This window comes from Quercus robur, chromosome 10 (genome assembly GCF_932294415.1).
Source record: "Quercus robur chromosome 10, dhQueRobu3.1, whole genome shotgun sequence".
Lineage (NCBI taxonomy): Eukaryota > Viridiplantae > Streptophyta > Magnoliopsida > Fagales > Fagaceae > Quercus > Quercus robur.
Genome location: NC_065543.1, coordinates 15,319,581 through 15,346,319, shown reverse-complemented (window position 1 = coordinate 15,346,319; position 26,739 = coordinate 15,319,581). Strand labels below are relative to the sequence as shown.

Sequence of the window (26,739 nt, the reverse complement as noted above, 5' to 3'; positions counted from 1 at the left end):
TTTCTTTACCTAAGCTAAAACAAACCTGAAGGTTACCATTTATTTAACCACATGGAGGTCCCTAGCTTCATTCCTTATTCATAATCTAGTCCCTAAGGATGTCCCAATTAAGCTTTCGATAAAATCCCTCGTTAGATTTTAGTATCTTACGCAAGATTAATTCATTACGATTTGAAAACAACGTTAAAATTTTTTTTTCTTGATAAAAAAAGAAGAAAAAGTACCCTTAATTTTTCCTAAATTGTAAGTTATACCCATTATTGTTAACTAACTTAAATCTACAATCTCACCTTTTATTTGAGAGAGAGAGAGAGAGAGAGAGAGAGAGAGAGAGAGAGAGAGAGAGAGAGAGAGAGATGTTGAATTAGATATCATTCTCGCCATTCTATTTACTAAAAAGAGAAATGCTATATTTTCACAACACTTTCATATATAACAAATTTTAAGTGACATGTTATTATTAGCCATTACTAATGGGGAAAAAAAAATTATTTTAGTGGTAAGTTAAAATTAGAACCAATAACAAATTTGTTATGAAATATTGTGGACATAAAAATATTCTACTAGAAAAGAAAAAACTCATAAATAACATGCATTTTTGTGTAAACAGTCAAGTTAAAACACAACTTTTTCTGTTTTTGTTTAATTAGGTAAATAGAGAGAGAAAGGGAAGTAGGGTTTGTGTTGTTCCTTTGAACATAAAATGAAAAATTAAATAAATTTCACAATATTCAAGCTTATGATTTAAATAATAATATTTTACAAAAATTAAATTCCACCTTAAAATAGAAAAATAAATTATGATTCATTACATCGCTGCTTCAGAATTATTTCATAACTCAAATTGCCGTCAATTCCGTAAGTTTTTAGGTGAAGGAGTTGACGCATAGACTATATCAATCTTTTGAGATGATATATGCTGTCTACATAGTTTTTTGATATAGTTGACTGATAGTTTTGTGTGTTGCTCTCAAGATACAACAAGCACAACCACCAAACTATATATCCTAACAAATCTACACCACTTGTAAGGAAAGAAACTCTCAAACAATACTTTCTTGAACCCATAATAAAGTGTATGAAAATAATAGTGTTTATATGAAAATTAACTAAATATTTTGGATGAAGTGATTATAAAAACTGGCTGGCGGAATGTAGAGGCTAGAGAGAATATATCTTTTTTTTTTTTTATTATTATTACTCACTACTTAGTTGACCACCTATATCTATTAATATAGGAAAAAACTTAGATATAGTTAATTAGGTATATCTTTTAAAATTTTGCCACATGTCTAATTAAATAACTTAGTTAACACCGTCTCTCTCATCTCTTTCTCAATTAACTATATCCCTTTGAACCTCCCTGACCTCAAACCTTAAGCTATCCATTGTTGAATCTCCATGACTACTATCACTATGGCCACAATCACGGTGGCTTTGCCGGGTTTGTTACTTTTCACACAAGTCTAACCTAGAAATAAAACTCATGAGCTCCACCACCATCAGAGGCAAAAAAACACATCGTTGATGCCACTAGTCCTCTCTCTCTCTCTCTCTCTCACACACACACACACACATATTTGAGGAACCTAAGAAATCACACATAAGGTACCGTACTTAAGTTTTGTTCATATAAGTTGTTGAAATGTCCAATATCAAACTAGCAAATTTGTATACTGATTAGAGTTTAAAAAATAGTAAGTTATTTATGTCTGTTTGTGTGGATTTGTTTAGAATAATATAACAATAACGTAAGTCGGCCCCAAATATAAATTCTTAGTTCCACCCTTGTTTGGAAGGTGATCCTCCAAATTGGTTCCTTGTGTGTGTAGCACATGATCTTTTTAATGTAGTTGATGTCTTTTATTTTTAAATTATACTAGTCACAGACCCGTGCGATTTGCAGGAAAATTTGATATGATTATTTTTTATTGGATAATTATTGAATTAATATAATAAATTGTATATTTTTAAAAATTCAATATGTGTTATTTGAAATTATGTTTTAAATTAGAAGTTTTTTTTGTAGTGTAATAAAATATATTTTGTAGTCAAGTATTATATGTAGTGAGATATATTCAACTCTTACGTATATTTTTCTCCAAAACATAGATCCACATTGATCACTTTCTTCCTCACAATGAAACTAAGTGAAAAAGTAAATAAAGATAACTATGCAATAGATTATTATCAATAAATCATATATCATAAAGTGGAAATATAAAATAAAATAAATGCAAAAGGGAAAAAGTTTCATAAGTACCCATACATAAAAACATTAATAGCATAATGATGCTTTAGAGTAAATTATATTTTATCTTATTCTCTTTTTGGCATTTTCAATAAAGATGATCAACTAAGCAAAGTAAAAGCTTACCAAACAAATTCAAATTAACTAAAAATTTGATGGTGGAGATGCTAATTATTTGTAATTAAATGACCAAAATAAAAATAACAAATAGATTTGTGAAAAACAAAAAATTTCTAAAAGAAATTTTACCAAACACATGGGATGCAACAATACAAAATTATTACACTAAATGTTTTTTGACTCTTTCGATACTCTACAAATATAACAACTTTATTCACTTTTTGTCACAGTATAGACTATAGAGCGGTTACAATGTTTATTATAATCCCTCCCCCCTTAGAGGTTATTTTATAAGCACTTTGATTGAAATCAAAATATGCTTTTTATTTCTTTTTTATTTTTTGCCCAAAGGCAAGTCAACCTACCAAATAATGCAAATGATTATCATAAGGACCTGCTACCATAAAGCAATTTTTGGTAAATGTCTGTTACATCAAACATTTGATGATATTTTAGGCTTAGATATTATAGATCCGGCTTCTCAACATAAGCCGAATGTCTCTCCACAATAAGTCTAATAAGGGGATTCTCCACAACATCACCAACCTGAGTCTTGTAATGGCAAATTGATATCTTTCCATTGCTTGTAACAACTACGACCTCGTCTTTGCGAGTTAAAAGCTCATTTGCCACAACCATATGCATCTTGTACTTTCTAAGAGCCATATCAGCTTTCTCCAAAAGTATTTGTATATCTGTCTCTAATTGTTTAGTCAGGCAAAGGAAAACTTTCAGTCCCATTTCATTATAAAATAACAAAAATCAAGGAACTTATAGCAAAGTGCTTTCTATACAAAATTCTAGTAAAAGGGAGACTAATAGGCCCTCTATTTTCTTCAAAACATAGGGGATTATGAAAGACCGTACATCTTTTGCCTACCCCTTTCTCTTTCTCAAATTCACAATACCAAAGAAGTATATGAAGTTAAAAATATTGTGAATACATCTCTGTTCAGTGGAAGTCTATTGGTAGACACATTCAAATTTGTAGCCATATATATTATTTTGATATAAACTCAATTTTCTACTTAAAAAAAAAAAAAAAAAAAAAAAACTACTTATTATCCCAAACCAAAATTCAACCAAAGCTATAAGAGTGATTTGTGATGAGAAATTTAAAAAATACAACACAAAAAAATTAAATAAAAAAACCATCAACCTAAATTAGAGTTATAAGAAAGAAAAAAAAAATCAAGGGAGAGAGAGAGTGAGAGAGAGAGACTTATAGTTTTTGTGTAGAAAAAAATATGGATTAAATGGAATAAATGATATCAACTTTATATAAAATAAGATGAGAAAAAGAAAAGTCAACATATAAGAAATAGGAAATGATGAAGGAAGTTTAATGCTAAAGTAAAGAGTAGTAGGGAGATAAATAGGCAAAGAGGGAGAGGAAAGATTGGAGGAAGAGAAGAAGAGTTTTTATTTTTATTTTTTATTTATTTTTTTTATTTTAGAATAGGAAGATGAAAAGTTTAAATATTCAGTTTTAACAATTACTTGAAATTAGAAAGAAGAAAACGAAAAGTTGAAATCAATTTGGGTAGCTGAATATAGTTAAACATTTGCATTTAATGAATAGTAATATTTGTAATGAATAGTTAAACATGTGCATATATCTACTAAAAAGTTAATGAATTATTCAATTTTAACAATCATTTGAAATTAGGAAGAAGAAAATGAAAAGTTAAAATCAATTTGGATAGTTGAATAGTCAAATATTTGCATTGAAAACAAATGAATAGTAACATGTTGAATAGTAATGGAGTTTACTAATAGGTTTGTCCATGAACTATATTTAATTATTTTATATAAAAAAAATAGAAAAATCATATAGGAACTTTATTTTTTATAAAATGTATGACATGGTTGATAAAGTGGCTCATCATGAGTATAAAAATATTAAATTCTATGTCTCATCTTTTATATATAATACATATAGATATAGATTGTCACCAGGGCTCCGTGTTAGTATAAATATTTAATTTTAGTGATTTTGTTTGTCACATCATACTTTACCATCGATCAATTGATGGCATGAACATTTTTTTTACACATGCTTAAAAAGTTTAGGACTAAATTGAAATATTTGAAAGATTAGGAACTATTTGAAAACGTGAACTAAATGTATAAATAAACTTTTATTTAATTGATTAAAAGAAAAGGAAAAGTATCCTAAAATTTCTTCTTAAAGGTAAGTGTGGGGCCCAATAGTTTATGGGCCCGGCTCGCTCGCTTATAAGGAGTCCACAGGCCCCAAACTAAAGGAGGCCAGGGCCCAAGCCCAAAAATAGTGAGCCCGATGTGGCCCAAAGATACGTCCGAGGACTGCTCATTGGCGCCGTCTGTGGGAAGGCTTGCGCGTTGGCACGAGTGGCGCATAAGTCAGCTCTCTAGCAAGCGGAGATTCACGAGTCTTTCTCATTTCCGACAACCTGCAGTTGTTGCTCCGCCATAAACTTCTGCTAGGGGTTACGCCTTGCACCGCTAACGGCGCGGGTTTCTCTAGGGGCTTCCGACCCCAAGTCTGCTCCCCCCGTCATGGCCAAGGGGCTGACCTCCAAAAAAAAATCTTATAAGTCTTGGACAGAATCAAGGCCTTGCATGGTCCTCAGACCCAAGCCTATGGGGAAACCAAGTACAAAAAAAAGAGATCTTAAAAAGTTTTGGATAGAACCAAGGCATTGCATGGTCCTCGGACTCAAGCCTATGGGGAAACCAAATACAAAAAAGTTTTGGACAGAACCAAGGCATTGCATGGTCCTCGGACTCAAGCCTATGGGGAAACCAAATACAAAAAAGTTTTGGACAGAACCAAGGCATTGCATGGTCCTCGGACTCAAGCCTATGGGGAAACCAAATACAAAAAAGTTTTGGACAGAACCAAGGCATTGCATGGTCCTCGGACTCAAGCCTATGGGGAAACCAAATACAAAAAAAATTTTTGGACAGAACCAAGGCATTGCATGGTCCTCGGACTCAAGCCTATGGGGAAACCAAATACAAAAAAGTTTTGGACAGAACCAAGGCATTGCATGGTCCTCGGACTCAAGCCTGTGGGGAAACCAAATACAAAAAAGTTTTGGACAGAACCAAGGCATTGCATGGTCCTCAGACCCAAGCCTATGGGGAAACCAAGTACAAAAAAGAGATCTTATAAGTCTTGGACAGAACCAAGGCCTTGCATGGTCCTCAGACCCAAGCCTATGGGGAAACCGAGTACCAATGAGATACCTCACAAGTTTTGGACAGAACCAAGGCCTTGCATGGTCCTCGGACCCAAGCCTGTGGGGAAACCAAATACACAAAAGCATCATCGGAGTCCCCTATATCCCAGTCGATTGCTCAGATGGATTGCTTAGAAATCATCAGCCTTGGACGATATTCACGCGCTTATCACAGAATATCCAACTGATATCTCGGTTAGTTTTCTTAAGTTTGATTTATTATGAATTATCGATATAATGCCTGGTAGTGTTGGTAAATTGGAGTTAGTTGAATTATGCTTCAAGCCATTCTGCTCTAAATATTCTTGAAGAAACGCACACATAGGGCACACCCATTCAAGAAACAGTGTTGTCAAAGAAACAGTGCTCAAAACAAGTAAAGAAATTCCCATTCTTACTAAAACAAAGAAATAGTACAGCGTACAATGAAAAAGCAGGAATCAGTTTGTGTCGAAGCTCACTACATAACCAAGAAGAAAGGAAAATACAAGGGAACAAAATGAAGCTGAGGAGGTAGATCAGAGGAGAGGTTGGCTACAGCTCCAAGACCTTGTTCTTCCTCAATGCTTTCACATGCCCACAACTCAAACAGCAAAAGAGACCCAACTTGAACCTGACACCGTTGAAGGAAAGGTGCAGGGAGTTGGAGGTTGAGGGCCTTTCTCTAAATATACGCCTGCCGCAAAGCAGAGGCGCTGATGGCGGAAAATCTTTCTTCTGCCACACCAAAATTCTGGCATGGACAGAACCTGCTTCGGATTTTGACTAAAAGAGGGAAAGATTCCCTTCCCCCTCTGTCGAAATGAAGTATTCTCCTGAACTTAAGCTTCCTGTGCCCATACCGTACTATTCTGAGTCTCATAAAGGCAGGGTGCATCTGCGGCGGAGAAAGTTCTTTCTTTCCAACCCTTGCCTTAAACATGTTATGCTAAGGGAGGAGAGCTCTGGATATGGAAGCTGTGATGTGGGAGAAAATCTGAAGGATTTGTGCGTATATAAAGCAACTTTCTCTCCCTCCCATTTATTTGAAAAGACAAGGTGATAGCAGTCAACTCACGCGGCGTCCTAAGGAACGCTACAGACAAAACAGTTCTGGCTCAACTTCCAACATCAATTGCAACCACAAGATTAAAGAGCCTCGTAAAGGCGCACCTCGGTCACTGTGACATCAGAGAGTACCACGTGGCCAGAAGTTGCAGAAATATCTCTTAATTCATGGGCTAAGTGGATTCGTGGCCCCGGGCCTGCTTTGCGTGAGGGCCCAGGTACTGTGGCCCACGCCGAGCAATGGCCGTGGCCGAGGACAACCCCTGTTCGGCGCCTTGGGAAATGCCTTATGAAAGGGAGAATCTGAACTCATAGAGTTTTGGACAGAACCTAGGACTTGCATGGTCCTCGGACTCAAGCCTATGGGAAAACCAAGTACGAACAAGATATCTTATAAGTCTTGGACAGAACCTAGGACTTGCATGGTCCTCGGACTCAAGCCTAGAGGGACACCAAGAACATAAAAAAGATATCTTATAAGTCTTGGACAGAACCTAGGACTTGCATGGCCCTCGGACTCAAGCCTATGGGGAAACCGAGCACCTAAAAGAAAAAGTATACATTCTAAACAAAACTCTGGCTGTGCGAAGTCCTCGGACTCAGGCCTTTTGGGAAATCAACTACTCGGATGGAGAAGTTTCTCGGCTTAAATACTGGAAAATGTTAAGGCCAGTGTGTTAAGAATATGGCGTAACGAACCGATGATCGTTAGCCTAAGGAAATTGCTCATTGAAAGGGTGACATGTCCTCGGATAATTACTTCTTACACCTTATCAAGCACTTAGTCCCCATCGCGACTAATGTTAAGGTAAGTCTCGTTCCTCACTGGTCGGATTGTTATGTCGAATAATAATTTTGTTAAAGTTATTATGACGTCTTTTTATTAGCAAGTATTTTGGCCTTAGTTGTCATTGGTTCAAATGCTATACTACTGTGCCGAGCAGAACTTGCAAATTTATTAAAACATATAAACAGAACATGCGAAATAGAATAACAGTAACTCTTATTAATATAAAAAATTATTATTACAACATACAAGGAAGGGCTTACACAAGCCTATACAAAAATGAACTGCCGAAGCAGTAATAACATCCGTAATACAGATAAGTAAACCGCCAGGAGTCTTCTAAAAGCGCCTTCAAAGTCTCTCTGAAATCTTTGCCTCAGTACTGCTCATATCAGGATAAGAACCTTTTACAGAGGAGAAGGAAAAGGAAGAAGAATTGGAACACATGGAAGCACTTCAGCAAACTCTTGTCGCTGAAGAAAGCAAGGGAAAAAGAAGATGGAGGACATGAGTAGGAAGGAGGAGAAGAAGAGGGAAGCAATGAAAAGAAAGTAAAAGGAGCAAAAGAGGGAGAATGGGAGCCATATTAGGTATGCTCATGAGAGAGCGGATGGAGATGACAAGGGAGGTTTTCGACTCAGTCACACCGGAAGTGAGGTGTGACGGGTCCCTGCTTCGGATTTTGGCTAAAAGAATGGGGAGGCAAATCTTGAGTCTCCGCCATCCTTGCCCTGACCGAGCCATCTCAAGTTTTGTTAAGACATGGCGTTTCTGAGAAAGGAAGGATTTATTCATGGTTGACTATTATGGAGGATGTATTATTGGATAAGGAATAACCAGACGGAAGAAATGAACTATGAGAAGGGCTTGAGGGATTCAGATATGAGAGAATCACCTTTTGTCCTCTCTCTTTATATAGGGGAGCAAGACGAGGGTGCGTAACACGTTCTGATCCCCAAGGAAATCTGCGAATAAATGTGCATCCGTTTCATTCCCCCACGCTATCAATAACCGTTAGGTTGGGGAGGTTTCGTAAAAGGAAGATATTAAAGGCGTGCTACGGATAACCGAACAGAATAAGCGCATCACGTGTAAATCGAGGGGAATATCTTGTAGACCGACGCATTCCTCGTGGAGGTGAAGAGTCGCCAACGTTGATCAAGGGCCGAAATAAATGAGCCGCAGTTAAGGCTCGGTATTACCAAAACCCACCTTTCCAACCAAGACGTTGGACAGCAGGGTTTTGAGGGGCTATTGTGGGGCCCAATAGTTTATGGGCCCGGCTCGCTCGCTTATAGGGAGTCCACAGGCCCCAAACTAAAGGAGGCCAGGGCCCAAGCCCAAAAATAGTGAGCCCGATGTGGCCCAAAGATACGTCCGAGGACTGCTCGGTCCTCGGAAGGCCCAGAATCCCATTAACGAAAGTGGAATACAAGCAAACTTAAAAGATCAGAAAATATCTCAGGGAAATAGTCCTTAATACCCTTCATTGACATGACATCGCACCTAACAGAGCCGGATTCTTAGGCTTTATGGACCATCTCCCACAATTTCGGGATTAGACTGATGGGACAAATCTCTGTCCTGGAAAAGTCGACCCTACACGTGGACGGGGGATAATGAACGTAGGCTAGTATAAAAGAAAACGCAAGATAACAAAGGGGGGGGGGGGTGATCCATCTCACTGCCTAAGAAAGACTCTAGGAATGAGAATGCCCGGAAAGTATATACGCTCCACCAGGGATAACCCATCGACGGGTAACTGGAGAATACATTAGTGTTCCTCGGACATGATCCGAGGAGCCCAATCCCTCAATTCATAAAGTTAATGGGTTAGATAACCGGACTAAAGCCTTTTCCAGTCTAGGTTTGTCTAGTGCCCGGCCTGTACCAACGTCCCGTGACCCAACTCCAGCCTTTCAAGCCCACTCTCTACAAAATTTATTGTGAGGGATCCATCACGCGCGAGCCCAACGTCATTGTTGGGCCGCTTGAGAATCGTGTCCCTACAGTAAGTTATATGCATTATTAATGATTCATATGTTTTGAATATATCATCTTAAGGATTCATATCCCGTGCAATACCTAGGATATTGGAGCACAGGATGAAATACCTAAATTCTCAGCCATATATTTAATTTAATGGTTTAAATCTTTGATACCTCACCAAATGACAAAAAGACTATTTTACGTACAGACCCAACTACTGTAGTCTCTGCGACTGTCACTAATTAATCCTCAAAACTTAGTTATGGCTATCACCACCTTATTCTACCCTCCAAAACTCAGTTTTCCTCATAGACCCACAAGACAAGTTTCTTCTTCTACCCCACATTCAAAGACCCAAACCCAAGTTCAGACCCGTACCTAAAATTCCATCAATCATGGTACCATCCAGAACACGAAGACCACCATGGCTGCTGCTCTGTTAGGAGCAAGTTTGACCTTGACCCTAGTGGGACCCACCTTAGCTGTAGAGTTACCGTCCTTGATGTTGCTGGGTTCTTCTTCTCTGCAACTCAGTGAGCCCACCAATGCTCTGTCCTTGCCCACCTAGTAGTGGTGGTTCTAGGAATTTTTTTCAAGGTACTCCTTAAAAAGTATAAATTACACAATCTAATAAAAGAGAAATTCATATATTGACAACAACAACAATAAAAAAACACGCAAATACATAAAATTTACAATTGCCTTCTACGAGTTTTCATATTTTGAAATTGTTGCATGATAGTCTCATTATCAATATTTGTCCATAATTCTAGCAAAAGAATAAACAATAAAATATAAGTTCATTTGAAATATTAATAAAATTATTAATTATTGTTGTTGAGTTGTTTCATTAATTTGTTTATCTTTTATAAATTATAATTTGTTATATTGTTGTTTCATTAATTGTAAAATTATTAATTGTTGTTTAGCCTAACATAATTTAATTTGTTTGTCTTTTATAATGTATTGGTTAATTAAATTATTAATTATTGTTTATTAGTTGCTTTCCCCAATTAATTATTGGTTAATTAAATTATTGTTTATTAGTTACACTAGCACACATCCCATTTGCACATTACACTAAAAGAGCTAGCCATGTGCACATTACACTGCTTTAATTATTATTTATCCGGCCCTATGTGTCTATCCACCCCCCACCCCACTCAACAGACAAGCCTCATGCTTGATGCCCCCAATTGCAAGAGCCAACTGTCAATCAAAAAATTTCACAATCACAATACACATTACACAAAAAGACAATTAATATCTCACCAACACCAACACCAACGGATAAGATAAAGCCAAAAAGTAAAAAAAATAGGAAAAATATTAATAAAGTTAAAGTTTCAGCCAATCACAGTTCAAAACAATTAGATAAAGTTAGTCTTAAAGAATAAAGAGGGAGAGACTCTCATTCATTTCATTTCAGTGATTTCAGAGAGAGAGAGAGAGAGAGAGAGAGAGAGAGAGAAGTTAGTAAAATGAAATACCTTGAGAAAGCACCAGAGCAGGGAGGCCTGAAGGCTGAGGCTAAGATAGTGACGAGTAATCTCCGATGAGGGGCGAGTTACGAGTGATCTCCGATCGGTGAGCGAGTGACAACGACGAGCGAGCAACGTGACTGATCTCTGATGCGGCAATGTGCTCTGGAATGGATCGATCTTCGATGATGTGACTGATCTCCGATGAGGAGCGAGCAACGTGATCGATCTCCGTCTGTTGGCTTGAGCTTGAGGCGTTGCTCTGTTGACGTTTTTGTCTTTAGATTTGCTTTAGTGATTTGAGGTTTTTGATTTAGTGATTAGCTCTGTATTGGTTTTTTTATTTTTTTATTTATTTATAGAATCTGTGGGTTTGATACCTTTGTAATTTGTTGGGCTTGCCGTGGGTTTACCGTGGGCTTGTCGTCCATTGTTTTTTTTTTTTTTTTTTTTTTTTTTTTTTTTTTTGGAGAATCCGTGGGCTTGCTGCTTGCTCTATTACATTTTTTTTTTTCAAATTTTAGTTCAAATTTTTTTTGGGCTTTTTTTTTTGGCTTGAAAGTAGAATAAATATATATATATTTTTTAATTTGAGGGTGTTCCTAATTTTATTTAGGGGTAAACAAATAAAAAAAAGGAACACCCTGAGCTGCACGTGGCACTACCATTGCCACCTGGGCTATACATATGTCTAGTGTGGTTGAATGGTACTCTTTATTATTGGGTGTTGTTGCTTTCAATTTCGTAGATTTTGGGTGTTTGGGAGTTTTGGTTTCAAATGCTAAGGGCCCGTTTGGTTATAGAGTTCAAAAATTATTGTTTAAAAAGATGTGAAAATTGTAGTTTAAAAAGTGTTATTGAAATACATGTTTTTAGTGTTTATAAAACAAAAAAATGTGTTTGGTATCATGGTTTAAATAACATGTTTCAGTGTTCAAAAACATAAAATATGTGTTTGGTATGTGTGTGTTAGATGGTAAAAAAAAGCTGAACAAAGTACAAAATAAATATTTTTTAAATCAGCAAAGTACAAAAAAAATATAAAATATTGTTTAAATGCTGCCGGGTTGTGTCTGTGTGGGTGAAAAAGCTGACCGGTGGGCCTTAACACTGTTCAACTTAATTACAAAAGTGCCACTCAGCAATAGTTTTTGTTGTTCAAAATCAGTCCCAAGGTGATTTCAAAAACTATTGTTTTAAACATATGTTTTAAGCAATATTTTTCAAACACCCCTGTTCCGGAATGGTCTACCAAACATATTTTTTTTTTTGTTTTTGAACAATATTGTTTAGTGTTTAAACACTAAACAATATGTTTTGAAATCAATGACCAAACACCCTCTAAGTTTTAGTGTTTGCGTATGGGCTGGGGTTGCTGTGACAATGGATTGAAGGAGATGCATAGAATGGGTTGAAGGAGAGGCAGAGAGCGGCAATTGCATAGGAGAGAGAGAAAAAAAAAAATTTAAGGATAAAATAGTCTTTTTGTTATTCGGTGAGGTGCCAAAGATTTAAACCATCAAATTAAACCTATGGCTGAGAGTGACTTGTCACATAGACGTCATTCTCTTCAAATAAAATTTTACGGAAGAAAAGAAAAACTCATATATGTCACATGGCATCACATGACGCATTAATTCTAAGTTGGTACGGGTCTCTAAAAGTTAGTTCTAGACCACACATTATTTAGCAATTTTTTTGTCAACATAACATACTACAAATTATTAATTATCACTTACTAATCATCCTCTGTCATTTTTTCCTTTACTAATCATGCTCTAAATACCAGTAGGGGCAACGTCCTCCACGACTCTCAAAAAACTTTTAATATTTTCATTCATAAAAAACTTATGTATTAATATTTTGATTATTTTCAGTCACATAAGTTAAAGTTCCCAACTGTAATATATTGAAATTTGAAAAAACTCAATTGGTGCTGGTCCTGGAAGAGGTTGACACGAATACCAAAACGTCAGAACTCAATTGCCAATTTGATTGTCTCACGACTCTTAAGTCTCAACACCGCATTTTCTTAAAAAAATAATTTAAAATAATAATAAAAAAAGAGATTCAGTTATTTAGAGCATTTATTATTTAAAAAATTTAAGAAATTTTCTCGATATTTTTTTTAGAAAATGCTAACGAATCTTTTTAATGTATTAGCTAATAATTTATTTAAAGAAAATTTTTATTAACAAAGAAAAAATAATTATTTTTTTGAATTTATTTTATTTTTAATAAAAGTAATATCAAAATTTTCTTAAAATAAATTATTAGTCATTATTTTAAAAGATATTTATTAATATTTTTATTATTTTTATAATATTTTCTAAACTAATTTTTTGAGTAAACAAGGGTATTCATTAAAGATTACCAAAAAAAAAAAAAAAAAAAAAAGAAAAAAAAGAAGAAGAAGAATAAGAAGAAGAAGAAGAAGGTATTCATTAAAAGTGATACAGAAAGCGAGGATAAGAATAATGATAGTCTTCTAAAAAAAAGGAAATAAAGAACCAACAGCTCATCTTCCCTTCGCTTTAATTGCCTCACATTCCAACAAGTTCAATCACAATTTCTTCACAACCTTCAACACAAAAATCCTGAGTAAAAAAAACTTACAATTACAAATGGTTTCTCGTGATCATATTGTGATGCTACCATACATGGCCCATGGCCATCTCATGCCATTGCTAGCACTAGCAAGACAGATCCAACAAAGAACTGGATTCACCATCACCATTGCCAGCACCAAGCTCAACATTCAATACCTCCGTTCCACCATTTCAACTGACTCAAATTCACAATCCCTCTTCAACATCAGATTTGCTGAGCTTCCATTCAACAGCACTGACCATGACTTACCACCCAACTCTGAGAACACTGAGAACTTGTCTCTCGGCAACATAGGAAAGCTCTTTCATGCATCAATCAGTCTCAAGGACCCTGTCTTGCACCTTGTCAATGATATCATCCACCAAGAAGGGAAACCTCCGCTCTGTATAATATCAGACGTGTTCTTTGGGTGGGCCACAGAGCTTGCAAAGAGTGTAAACACTGTGAATATTACATTCACCACTGGTGGTGCCTATGGCACCTTGGCTTACGTTTCTATTTGGCTCAACCTACCACATCGCTCATCAGATTCTGATGAGTTCAAAGTCCCGGGGTTCCCTGAAAGCTACCGTTTTCATCGCTCTCAACTTCATCAATATATAAGAGATGCAGATGGTGAGGACTTGTGGTCTAGATTTATGCAGACACAGATTTCACAATCTTGTGGGTCTATTGGTTGGTTGTGTAACTCAGTTGAGGAAATTGAACCATTGGGGTTCGATCTTCTGAGAAAGTATCTCAGACTTCCTGTTTGGTCTGTTGGGCCTCTTATTCCTCCAGCGTTACTTAAGAATACATCATCTTCAGGTTTTTCTTTTTCTAAACAACATGCTGGAAAAAGACCAGGACTCACTACTGAAAAATGCATTGAGTGGCTTGATTTGCACGGTCCTGATTCGGTTCTTTACATTTCTTTTGGCTCGCAAAACACTATTGGTTTGTCCCAAATGATGGAATTAGCTATTGGGTTGGAGGATAGTGGAGTATCTTTCATTTGGGTCATAAGGCCACCCATTGGTTTCGACATGAAAAGTGAGTTCAGAGATGAATGGTTACCAGAAGGGTTTGAAGAAAGAATGAAGCAAAGCAAACGAGGGTTGTTAGTGCGTAACTGGGCACCCCAGTTGGACATTCTGTCACACAAATCCACAGGAGCATTTCTAAGCCATTGTGGATGGAACTCTGTATTGGAGAGCTTAAGCCAAGGTGTGCCTATTCTAGGATGGCCTATGGCGGCTGAGCAAGCTTACAACTCAAAGATGCTGATGGAGGAGATGGGTGTGAGTGTAGAGTTGACCAGAGGGAGTCAAGGAATTATTGTGGGGAAAGAGGTGAAGAGGGTCATTGAATTGGTTTTGGAAAAAGAGGGTAAAGGCAAGGATATGAGGAATAAGGCTGTTGAGGTTAAAAAGCAGTTGAGGGCAGCGGTAAGTGATGAGACACAGAATAAGGGTTCTTCTGTTAAAGCAATGGATGACTTTGTGAGAACCATTCTTTCCAAGAGTCAAGAGGAAGCAGCGTCAATTGAGGTTCAAAAATAAATGGGAAATTAGTTAGGTTGGTTCTTGATAGAATAAGCATCACCAACTTTTTTGTCATTGCGAATTGTGAATCTCATGTTCAGATGATATATGGTTGATTTAGTTTTTGGAATAATATTGATTTACGATTTTTTATTGCCTCAGCTGTAAGACTGGTGATAAATTGCACAACAGTTTTTTCTCTTGAGACAATAAAATTAAGGTGGAAGATTATAATATTTTATTTGAGTCTGTATTTTATACTTTAATACAATGTTTGCTATTGTTGTTGAATAATAGACTCAAGTGATAGTTCAATTGTAATTGCATAGTCTTATCAAATTCACTAAGAATAGTCTGCAAAATAATCAAAACATACAAGATTTTCATTGCATGTAACCTGACTTATCTCTAACCTCCCATTTTCTTGTTGTAACTTGTAATAATTGATGAAGTTTATTACGTGAAGTATTATTGTTGGGTATGATTTTGATGGAAGATACTATATTCATTTTTTTTTCTTTTTTTTTGCTCTATATATTTGTATGTTGTATACCCAATTATACAATGTTTGTATACTTTTTAGAGTTTAAAAAGATTATAAGTTTCTCTTATAAAGAAGATCTTGTGTCTAGATATTAAAGTTGATAATTTTGTGTATATGTACATAACTTACTTTAGAATAAGAAAATTAAAATTCATATTTTCATACACACACACACATACATATATATATATATATATATATATATATATATTATGTGGATTTTTTTAGGGGAGTGTCTATTTGTGATTTGAGTTTATCTTGACAGAATAGTTCGGCCCTCCCAATTCAAAATTCCTGTCTTCGCCACTGCCACACCTTATTTTTGCGGTCACATGTGCGATGCGGTTTAGAATTTAGCCAAAATCATAACTGTACTGCATTTCATTTTTGGGTCACATGTGCGGTGCAGTGTATAAGATACGGTTTGAAGTTGATATATATTTCAAATTTTGGGTTTTTCCTACCCAGTCAAAACTAAGTTTTCCCTTTGTTTTGGACAAAGTTTTAAATTATTGAGCTAGTTTTTATTTATTTTGGGTTGGATTTCCTAGTCAACACTTACTAGGGTTATCAAATTATTATTATTTTTTGAAAACTAGGGTTATTAAACTATTAATAATATATTTAATATTTAAAATAAATAAATATATTAATATATAGAGAGGGTGTGGTGCGGTTTATGCGATTTATGTGGTTTTCTTATTATAAAATTGCAAATTGCATTGTACCATAGGGGAGTGCACTGTTACTTGCGGTGCGATTATGCTATTTTATGTGTGATTTTTGCAGTTTGGTGAATCCCTCTATAGGAGCATAGAGTGGAACAAAGGAAATTTTATTCCACAAAGAAACACCCACTTTAAGACTATTGTAAAAATAGAAGCTTTAATACCAATTTGTTGAGAATAGCAGAAGCATGAATATCAATTTGTTGTGTGTGTATCCAAATAACAGTGGGCTTATGTAGAATAGAAATAGAAAGACAAAAGAAACAATCACACGGGAAACACAAAGATTTACATGATTCGGCTTACCTAAATTTCTCTCTCAAAACAAAGCACGACTTAGAACTCTAAAATAATATGCGGCTGCCTTTGATCACTTATCAATCAATTGCCGCATGACAAACATATTTATACAAAGTATAAGTCGGCTAGGGTATATTATTTGAGAACATATCACAAAGCCGGCTATACAAGTCCTAATATAACTAGGACTTGGATTACAAATCCTTCCAAGACAAGGACTGTGCGCTCTCACTTGCACTATTCAAGCCACTAATCATAACAAAGACATTTGTCAGAACCAAATCTTGAACTTTTGCCATATCAGTACTTGTGACATTCAATTAAATAACCATCACCGATTTTTTTACCACACTGACGTTGTTGGTAACCAACCGTCTCCTTTATTACAGTCAAGTTATTTGTCGAAAAATGAGTGTCGTTTTGCAAATTGTCTTCTTCTTGTTGAGCAGGGCAAATAATTTGCGTCGCACTCTTTGGTCAACTAGGCTGGGCCTCAAGCCGAGGGTCATATTGATGGAATTAGATCTTGTACTTAGCCTAAAACGGTCTTTTTCATCATGACCTAGTTTGCCACATCCACAACAAAATCCATGACATGAAAAATCACCTTTAAGGGAATAAGACTTGCCACTAGCAAGGAAGACTCTCCCACAACGCCCTACACTACATGAAGGCAAAACATGAGGGAAGGAAATTAAGTTAAAAAAAAACATTGAAAATTGAAATAGCTAGAGATATGTTTGCCAAGCAAATTTTTTTCTTCTTTAACATTTAAAACCTCTACAAAAGCCCCCTTTTTTTTTTTGTGTTGGGAAAAATACTTTCAAAATCTTTTTTTACTCATTTTGAAAACATATTTTAAAAATGTTATACTAAACAAGCCTTAAAACTCCTAACAAAATTCTGAGAAAGCCACTAATCAAGCCAAAAGTTGAGAGGGTTATGATTCTGGATTGGCCATCACGTACCTTTCATAAAGACCTCCTTTTCCTTTTTTAATAGCAAACCAAGTTCTTGAGCAAATACGAATTGCCAACCTTGTACTAAGAAAAATGCAATTAGGAATGTATTTCTTTCTTAACACCTAGACCTACTACACATCCCTTCCATGATGAAACCGCCAATTTAGCTTGGCGCAAAGAGACAAATTTTAACTCTTGTAGCCATTAACCCTAGTTCTCACCTTTAGCTTTTGGATTGGTGATTTTTCCCTAATGGGCCATATGAAGTTTGCACATCATAGTTGAAGAACCCTACAAGAAATTCTTAGTAGCCTTATCATGTTAGAGACCCCATAGCCTAAAAGGTCCAAATCCACTATAAGTTCACGTACTTGTAAATAAACAAGTAAATGTGTAGTTTGGGGTTAGCTCAGCTGCTTAGGGTTATATAATATGTTTACCCTACATCATTTTCATTGTAACACAAGCTTAAAATCAAAGATATAAGCATCAATGACTTTAGACTGTAGTGGTAAAGTCATTGATGCTGTCAGGCTTAACCATATCAAGTTATTTCTCTTGCTTTCACTTTTTGCTTTTCTCTTTTTCAGTCTCTGGCCTGTTTGGTACACTATTTTAAGCACATGTTTTTAGTTTTTAAACAACATTATATATATTTTTACACACTTTTTTACCCACATGTATTTCCAAAAAGATAAAATTTAGTTACAAAATTGATTGTAGCCTAAGGCTGCAATTTTACTCAATCAGTAAAACATACGTACCAAATGAGCACAATCAGTAAAACAGCTTTAACAAATAGCATCTAGATCCTTACTTGGGAGAAGAGCATATCGCATAACACAATTTGGGATGGCAGAGAGCCAGAGACAATAGCCTTAATAAGGACCATTGGCCATCACGTACCTTTCATAAAGACCTTCTTTTCCTTTTTTTAATAGCAAACCAAGCTCTTGAGCAAATACGAATTGCCAACCCTACACTAAGAAAAATACAATTAGGAATGTATTTCTTTCTTAACACCTAGACCTACTATGCATCCCTTCCATGATGAAACCTCCAATTTAGCTTGGCGAAAAGATACAAATTTTGACTCTTGTGGCCATTAACCCCAGATCCCCCACCTTTAGCTTTTGGATTGGTGATTTTTCCCTAATGGGCCATATGAAGTTTGCACATCATAGTTGGTTGAAGAACCCCACAGGAAATTCTTAGTAGCCTTATCATGTTAGAAACCCCATGGCCTAAAAGGTCCAAATCCACTATAAGTTCATGTACTTGTAAAACAAGTAAATAGGTAGTTTGGGGTTGGCTTAGCGGCTTAGGATTCTATAATATATTTACCCTACAAAATTTTCATTGTAACACGAGCTTAAAATCAAAGATATAGGCATCAATGACTTTAAACTGTAGAGGTAAAGTCATTGATGCTGTCAGGCCTAATCATATCAAGGATTTGTTTGGAATCCGCTTATTTTGTTAAAATTGAAAACTATTTGCTGAAAGTAGTGTAGATAAAAGTAAAAGTTAGCTGAAATAGTATAGTGGAACTCATGAATAGTACCAAAATATGTTGTGGAGTTCATAAATAGTAGTAAAAATAAACTAAACAAAAAAATAAGTTGGCAAAATTAATTATGCGAAATGGATACCAAATTATTGTCTTGCTTTCACTTTTCGCTTTTCACTTTTTCAGTCTCTCAATCACTAAAATAGCTTTAACAAATAGCATCTAGATCCTTACTTGGGAGAAGAGCATATCGCATAACACAATTTGGGATGGCAGAGACAGTAGCCTTGATAAGGACCATTATACCTGCAAAGGATAAGTGGTGGGCCTTCTAGCCCTCTATTCTACTCATCCAAATGGTGAATGCTTTGAAAATTTTTCTAATCTGCTTCAGCAAAAATTAGCAGGTTATGAAAGAAAAAAAAATGAAAAAAAAAATGCAAGAAGGCAAGGCCATACTTAGAGGCCACATTACTTAAGAGAGTGTGTTGTGTGTTGATGATACCGTAAATATCACCAATGAGCCACGCGATCTTCGCACGCTCGTAACGATACCTGCACAGCAAAAAGAGAAGACCTAATAGAGAGCATCGGTGTGGTGCTGGCCGAATACCCTCTGAAGGTCAAGTTAGAACTATTCTCACAACTCTAGAGTGTTAGAGAAGGGTAAATTATGCATACCTTGATTTGTGAGGGTATTGGGGTTTTTATAGTAGTAGAAGGTTAACATCTCTTCCTTGGTGTAGAAGTCTTTTTCTTATAGGAATCCTCTTGAATAGTCCCAAACGTAATGGACAAGACATTTCCTTATAGAGAAGATATTCATTAATGCGCCTATCTTTCAGAATCCTTTTTGTGCTAGGGTTCCATTTACTTTAGGATCCTATGGTGGTTAAGTGTGTGTCGCAAGTATTTCTCATCTAGGGTTTCTGGTTGCCACATGGGTGCTTGATCCGTTCCTGTTGCATCTGTTTATGCAGGATCTATCCATAACAAACATTTGCACCAAATGGGCTCGCCCTCTATCAGCCCTTGGTTGTGGATCTATCAGGCCCACTTCATGGAGATCCGTCAACCTAGATTTTTACCCTCTTCATGTGTAGTATAACTTACCCCATTCTCCCTTAAAAGTTACCATAACTTTTGAGTGGAGTTGTGGTGTGCTTTTGTGTTAGAACCCCTTTCCTTCTCCCTTGTATGTGTGTTTACTTCTCAAAAAAAAAAAAAAAAAAAAGATTTAAAATGATTGAAATTGTTTAGGATATTTCGATATTCCAAAATTTGCCATTTTTTAAAGCAATATTCTTCTTAAATGAAGTCCTTCTATTTTAATTTGAAACAAAGTTTTTTTTTTTTAATTTTATTTTTTATTTATTTTTTATACAAGATAGAAATTCTACTCTAACTCAATCTAAGTGTATATGTGTGTGAAACTTTCTCTTAGAGACTTGAACCCCGACTCTTGGTACCCTCACACCTCACAAATATTTATACTTGTGAAGTGACCATTGCACTAAGAGTGTGCGGTGATACCATTATGATTTTTGAAAGTGTATGTGAAGTTGGGGTTTATTATTATTATTATTATTACTAGCTTGTAACCCCATGCATATGTATAGATACATTTAAATATATAAAATAAGATGCATAATATAATTCCTATATATATGATTTAAATATTATTGATAGTCATTTTTATATTTTGTTAACTCTTTAAAAAATTTTGTAAGGATATTATTAGGTATAAAATGTAAATTGTCCATTTTTTTTAATTATTGTGAAGCACCTTTTTTTTTTTTTTTAACAATTTATTTATTCTAGACTCTTTGGTTTTTGTATTTAATAATTCACTTGGATGAATATTTATGATGTGGTCCCACATTTTATTCTAAAATTAAGAAATAAAAATTTTTAAAAATAAATAATTTAAGACACATGCCGCAAAATTGGAACTCTAATTTGAAATTCTAATTTGAGTTTCTCTTAACTTCACCTATTATTATTATAATATAAATATATATATATATATATATATATTTATATAGATTATTTTATATTTAAAGAAAGGTAAGTTTTGCAATCATGAGTATTCAATAACATTGGTTGGGTAGATGAGAAAGTGAAAAGAAAAGATATTTGAAATCTTAAAAATTCTATCATCGAAGAAACAAAACAAGAATAATAATTCTTAAAATATTTTTTTTAGTTATTAAGAAAAATAAACACAGTCAAATCATTTCACAAGATTTTTGTGCTAAATACTGTCAAATGATCTCACAAGACCTTTGTTTGTTTAAAACCGTTTTTTATTTTATTTTATTTTATTTTATAATTTTTTCAATGAATTCAAAATGGGCTGTAATTTGTTTATCAATAGCTCAAGTCTGACTTTGAAAAAAGCTTGTTTATATTTGTTTGTTTAGCAAATAAACAAAATTCAAATCTCAAGTTTAGGTTCGACTATTAAATAAGATAAGTTCAAACTTAATAATGTGTTCTTGAACATACTTAGTGAACATGAAACTCAATTTAGCTATATATAATATAATATATCTATATGTATAATTGTTTAAAGATATGGCAAAACTTAGATACTGTTCCTTGGCTACCCTTTTTAAAATTCGGCCATCTATCTTATTAAATAACTTAGCTAAAGGTGTTAGCACCTTCTATTTCTCTAATTCTATTAATCAAATCCCTCCATCATCTCACTCTCATCACAAACTTGAAGATCTGTCCACTATCGAATCTCCATTGTTGCTATCAAGGCGGCCATAGCAAGCGATGGTTAGCCACTCTCATGTTGTCTCTTTTGGGTTCTCTCTTTGCACTAAAGTCTAGCCCAGGCCCTTGGGGTTGAAACCCACAAGCTTCACCACCATCGGAGACAACAAACCTCATCGATGATGCAGTGGCCACCAGTCCTCCACCTTTTCTCTCTCTCTCTCTCTCTCTCTCTCTCTCTCTCTCTCTCTCTGTGTTTGTTCTTTAGTTTTCCTTTAATTTCTCTTTTCTCCTCTCCTTGTTTGATTTTATGTGGGTTTGGGGAATGAGTTTGTTTTGGTTGTTAGCAGGGGTGGAGCTAGGATTTTTTGCTGGGGGGGGGGGGGGGGGCAAATTTTGGTACTAATATAGTAGTCTTGATTCAACATAAACCATCACACACGTGTAAATGTACATACAAATATATAAACATTAATATTTTGATACTAGAGTAGGTCATAATTTATAAATATATTGTATATAAAATTAACAACATTCACATATGTATATTCGTAAGATAGTTTTTTAGGAGAACTTATCATCTTTTAAATTCCAATTAGTCTAAAAAATTTGTCTAGTTTGATATTAAACATGTACAAAAAATGAATTTGAGAAAGCAAAAACTACCTTATCTCTATAATTACAAGACTGGTTGACAAATTCTATTTGTTTTTAAGAGCATCATTGGACTAACTCAAATATTTGGGGGGCAACTTCTATTTTTGTAGCTAAAATTTTAAAGTTTTTAATACTTATACATAATATAAAAGAATTTTTCAAAAATTTGGGGGGGGGGGGGGGGAGGCATTGCCCCCTGATGTAGGAAAAAATCTACTATTCATTTTTTGTAATTTATTAATTTTGGAATTTGTTTGTAATTTCATTATTTTAGGTTTAAGGCATTTGTTTCCTTATTTTTAGGTGCTTTTAGTGTTTTTTTTATGTCAAATTTGGTTCCTATTATGGTTAGGTATTAATTAGGAGTTATTTTAGAATATATTTTCTTGTTTGTCAAGTTTTACAAAACCTTTAAATAGGCTTCCAAGTCTGTAAACAATTTTTGAGTATTATTGATATTAATAAAAATTCATACTTTTATCTATTTTTTCTATGGTAGATCTAAAACTCTTTCTCCTTGTGGATTCAAGGAACCCTTGCTGATTCAATGTTATTCTCAAAAGCAAATGTGTTTTGTTTCTTGCTTTCTAGAAGAAGATGTATTTTGTTTTTTGACGCTTCCCTATCCCACATCACCGCCTTGTAGGGAATATAAATGAAATTCCTAGATTTGTGAGATGCAAAAATAGAGAAAAATATTTGCCATGAAAAATAATCACACACAAGATAGTATTTACGTGATTTGGCAATTTGCTTACGTTCACAGAGTTGTAGGGATTTCACTATTCTCAAGGAAAAATACAAGATGTAATATTATAGTTTTCTCTCTTAAAAAAAAAAAAAAAAAAATCAAAACTCTAATCTCCAAAACAACTGTTTTTATATCCTATGCATACTATTAACAATGGGCTACAAAACGGGCCAACAAATTTTCCCGAGGGCATCGCTCCCGAACCCCCAAGGAGGCTTGTCCATGAGTGCTACAACTTGGGCTTATCAACCTAAGCCTTCGCTTCATGGACTAAGCCTTAGAAAATCTCCTATGGAAAACCATAACAATATTATTTTAAGTTGGGTCACAATCCAAATCAAACAATAGTTAGGCATGCTGGTTTTGGTTGGGTTCCAACACATGGGGTTTTTGGGTTTGGTCATTTATAGATCCGTGAGTACATGAAAATTGTTCATTGTCCATCCAAGTTCTCTACTTCTCTCACTCTGCCAATATTCATAAACAAAAAGCAACAAAACTTTCGTTGATAACACAACACACAATTAAGCCAGCCCCTTCATTCTTCTAAAATCTTGATTTCTAGAAAAAATTAGAAGTCTAAGAGATTGAAAAGCTAAAGAGGTTGGGTTTTCTTGTGGGTTCTCTAACCTCTCAAGAAAAGTGAAAAGAAAAAATAGATAAACAAACGGTGTTAATTGAGTTATTTAATGAGACAAGTGACTAAATTTTAAAAGGAGTACCTTAGTAACAGTATGTAAGCTACTGTATCTAAGTTTCGCACTTAATGTGTGTGTATATATATATATATATATTTGAAAAGGTTTGTTGATACCAATTTACTATTTGTATTTTGTTGAAAATATAAACAGTGCGTTTGTAGTGAAAATTCATAGATTTGTGAAGAGGTAAAAGATTTTAGTCATGGTTTTACTACATATAAGAAAAAAATAAATTAACAAAGTAGCTTGTGAATAACCTCAAATTTGTTTAACAAGAAAATGAACACATTTTAAACATGCAATCTAGTTTGGGGATGAACTCGAGCGCAACTCATGTTTGCGATAAATTTAAATGAAGAAGTATAAACTTTTAATAATTGGCTTGACTTGACTTGTTTACTGCCCTATTTCAAATCACTTTTACTTTAAAGTTAAAAAATAAAATATAAAAAAATCCTAGAACTACTCCATTGGATAAAATCATGTTTTTATTTTTACGCTATTTGATTCTCTGTTCGCTTTTAACCCATCATTAGAGCATCTTGCGTTTTGGTAAGCCCATAAATAAATAAATTTTAGGATTTCTGAGTTTATTCAATGGACTTGACATAAAAAATAAATAAATTTCTTCTTCTTTTTTATAGTTTTACTATAAATAAGCAATCAACAAACACATTCCTAAAAAAAAAAGGGATAATTACACATAACCCACATGTGGTTTGGGCGAAAATCACTTTGCCTACCCGTGTTTTGAAAAGTGTCACTTAACCCACCTAAGGTATGTTTTCGTCAATCTCCGTAACCCACCTCGGTCTTTGCCGTTACAAAAACACCTTTAAACCCCAAAACAGAACATAACGCGAATCAAAACACCCAAAAATCAAAAACTTTTCGAGAGAGGGACCTTGTTCTTCGTGGTTTGGAGCATCTGGAGGGGGAGAAAACACTTGTTTTGCATCATCGAAGCTAGGTAAGGTATGTGTGACTGCTGTTCATCGCGGCCCACCCATGTAATTAGAGTTAGTAAAATTTTCTCAAAATTTTACCATCTTTGATAAAGTGGGTCTCGAGGTTGGATTCGTTATAGAGGCGCCACATCAAGGGAAGATGGTCCTGCTTAAAGGAGGATGATCTGGGGAGATCAGGAAAATCAAGGGTGGGTAGAGAACGAAGAGCTTGTGCGTTAGTGGTAGGCCACAAGTTGTAAAGTACAGAGGCCAAAAAGGCAGAAAGAAGAGGGGAAAGCAGAGTAGTCGGAGGAGGAGAAGCGGTGGGAGAAGAGAGACCAAGCGAGATACATGGTGGCGGCGATGAGGGCTCCTCAGCCAACGCCGAAGAGGAGAGCGATGACGACACTCAAGATGTCCTTGGTGTGGTCATGGAGGGAGTTGAAGTCGTAGGAGCGACAACGACACTCAAGATGTCTTGGGTTTTATTTTGATTTATAGCTCCAGTTTTGATGTTTTTTGTTGGTATTGGCTGTTTTTTGTAAAGAGTTTGAGTTTTATTTGAACTGGGTTTCGAAAATTTTGTTCATTTTGATTCATAGAAATGGTATGGGATGTGTTTGATTTAAATCTTCTGTGCCGTGTGAGTATTGAAGACATTTTGAGGTTTCTTGAATTGGGTTTTGACTGTTATTGTGAATGATGATGTTTATTTGGGTTTACCCAGGCACACTAGGGCTTAGTACTGCCGAAGAAAGAAGTATACTTCAGTGCAATATAGGAAACAAGAGTCCTGTTTTGAAGGGCAATATTGTATAGTTTGGTTTTTTGTGTAGGTTGATCTGGGTTTTATTTTTTTGGATATGTTCTTCATGTTCAAGATTTATGTGAATTAAGAGAGATCAATACCACTTTTTGATCTTGTTTCTCTTATATTTTTGTGCTATTTTTTGTTTTGGGAGGAGAGAGACATAAAATTTGAGCAAAAATACCTATTTACCCCTGATTTTAACAGAGGTGGGTTATGGAAAACAAACGGATCATACCTCAGGTGGGTTAAGTGATATTTTTCAAACCACGGGTAGGTAAAGTGATTTTCGCCCAAACCACAGGTGGGTTTAGTGTAATTATCCCAAAAACACACACACACACACACACACACACATCCAAATCCACATATTAATGTTGATATGAGCGTATTTGTTCGATTTTGTATTTTGATTTTATAGTACTAAACTTAATATTTATAAATTTAAAGATAAGTTCAAATTAAAATTGTAATTTCAATATTTGAAACTTTTTTTGATAGATACAATAGAATTTCAACTTACGGTATCTAATTTATGATAATTGTTCTTTATCATTAAGTTAAGACATCGATTGGTATATGGTTGAAAGCAAAGTTCAAACCCCAGATTTATTGTTCAACAACAAGAGATTTTACCAATTAAGCTAACTGGAACTTACATTCTGTATTTGAAAATTAAGATAAAATTCTTGATAGGTTCAAAAGAAGAAAGTTTACTTAAAAAATTAAAATCTTAAAAAGCTAGCATTGTATCAAAGATGGTTTAAATAATATATTTATACATTTTTAGAGTATCTTAATTTGCTTATTTTTTTGAAGAGATAGGTTCAAGTTACACTATTGGATTTAAGTAGATCCAGTGGTAAAAAAAATGCACTCATTAATACTAATATTCTAATAAGAATCTCATTTATTCCTTATTTATAACATTCTATACGTATCTCTAATCCCAAAAATAGGTATATTTTTCTCTTTGCTCTCTTTTTCTCATCCACTTCACATTTCTCTCTCCTCCATTGCTCTTCTACCTCCATTTTCATAAGGTTCCACCTCCACAGCCATATAGAATCTG

General features: G+C 34.8%; 3 protein-coding genes across 3 annotated transcripts in view; all 3 read left to right on the top strand.

Annotated features, from left to right (window-relative positions):
• Positions 1 to 26,739, top strand: part of LOC126703674 (UDP-glycosyltransferase 92A1-like) — a 77,112-nt gene that overhangs the window by 25,976 nt on the left and 24,397 nt on the right. The window lies entirely within an intron of this gene.
• LOC126703676 (uncharacterized) overlaps positions 1 to 26,739 on the top strand; it is a 40,406-nt gene that overhangs the window by 12,937 nt on the left and 730 nt on the right. The gene's annotated exons all lie outside the window — the stretch shown is intronic.
• On the top strand, positions 13,326 to 15,190 carry LOC126703675 (UDP-glycosyltransferase 92A1-like). The gene has a single exon (XM_050402725.1). It carries the CDS (start codon positions 13,527 to 13,529, stop codon positions 15,051 to 15,053), a length of 1,527 nt encoding a protein of 508 aa, XP_050258682.1. The 5' UTR covers positions 13,326 to 13,526; the 3' UTR covers positions 15,054 to 15,190.

Coding starts and splice junctions, on each gene's coding strand:
- LOC126703675 (XM_050402725.1), top strand. CDS start 13,527: ATGGTTTCTCGTGATCATATTGTGATGCTACCATACATGGCCCATGGC.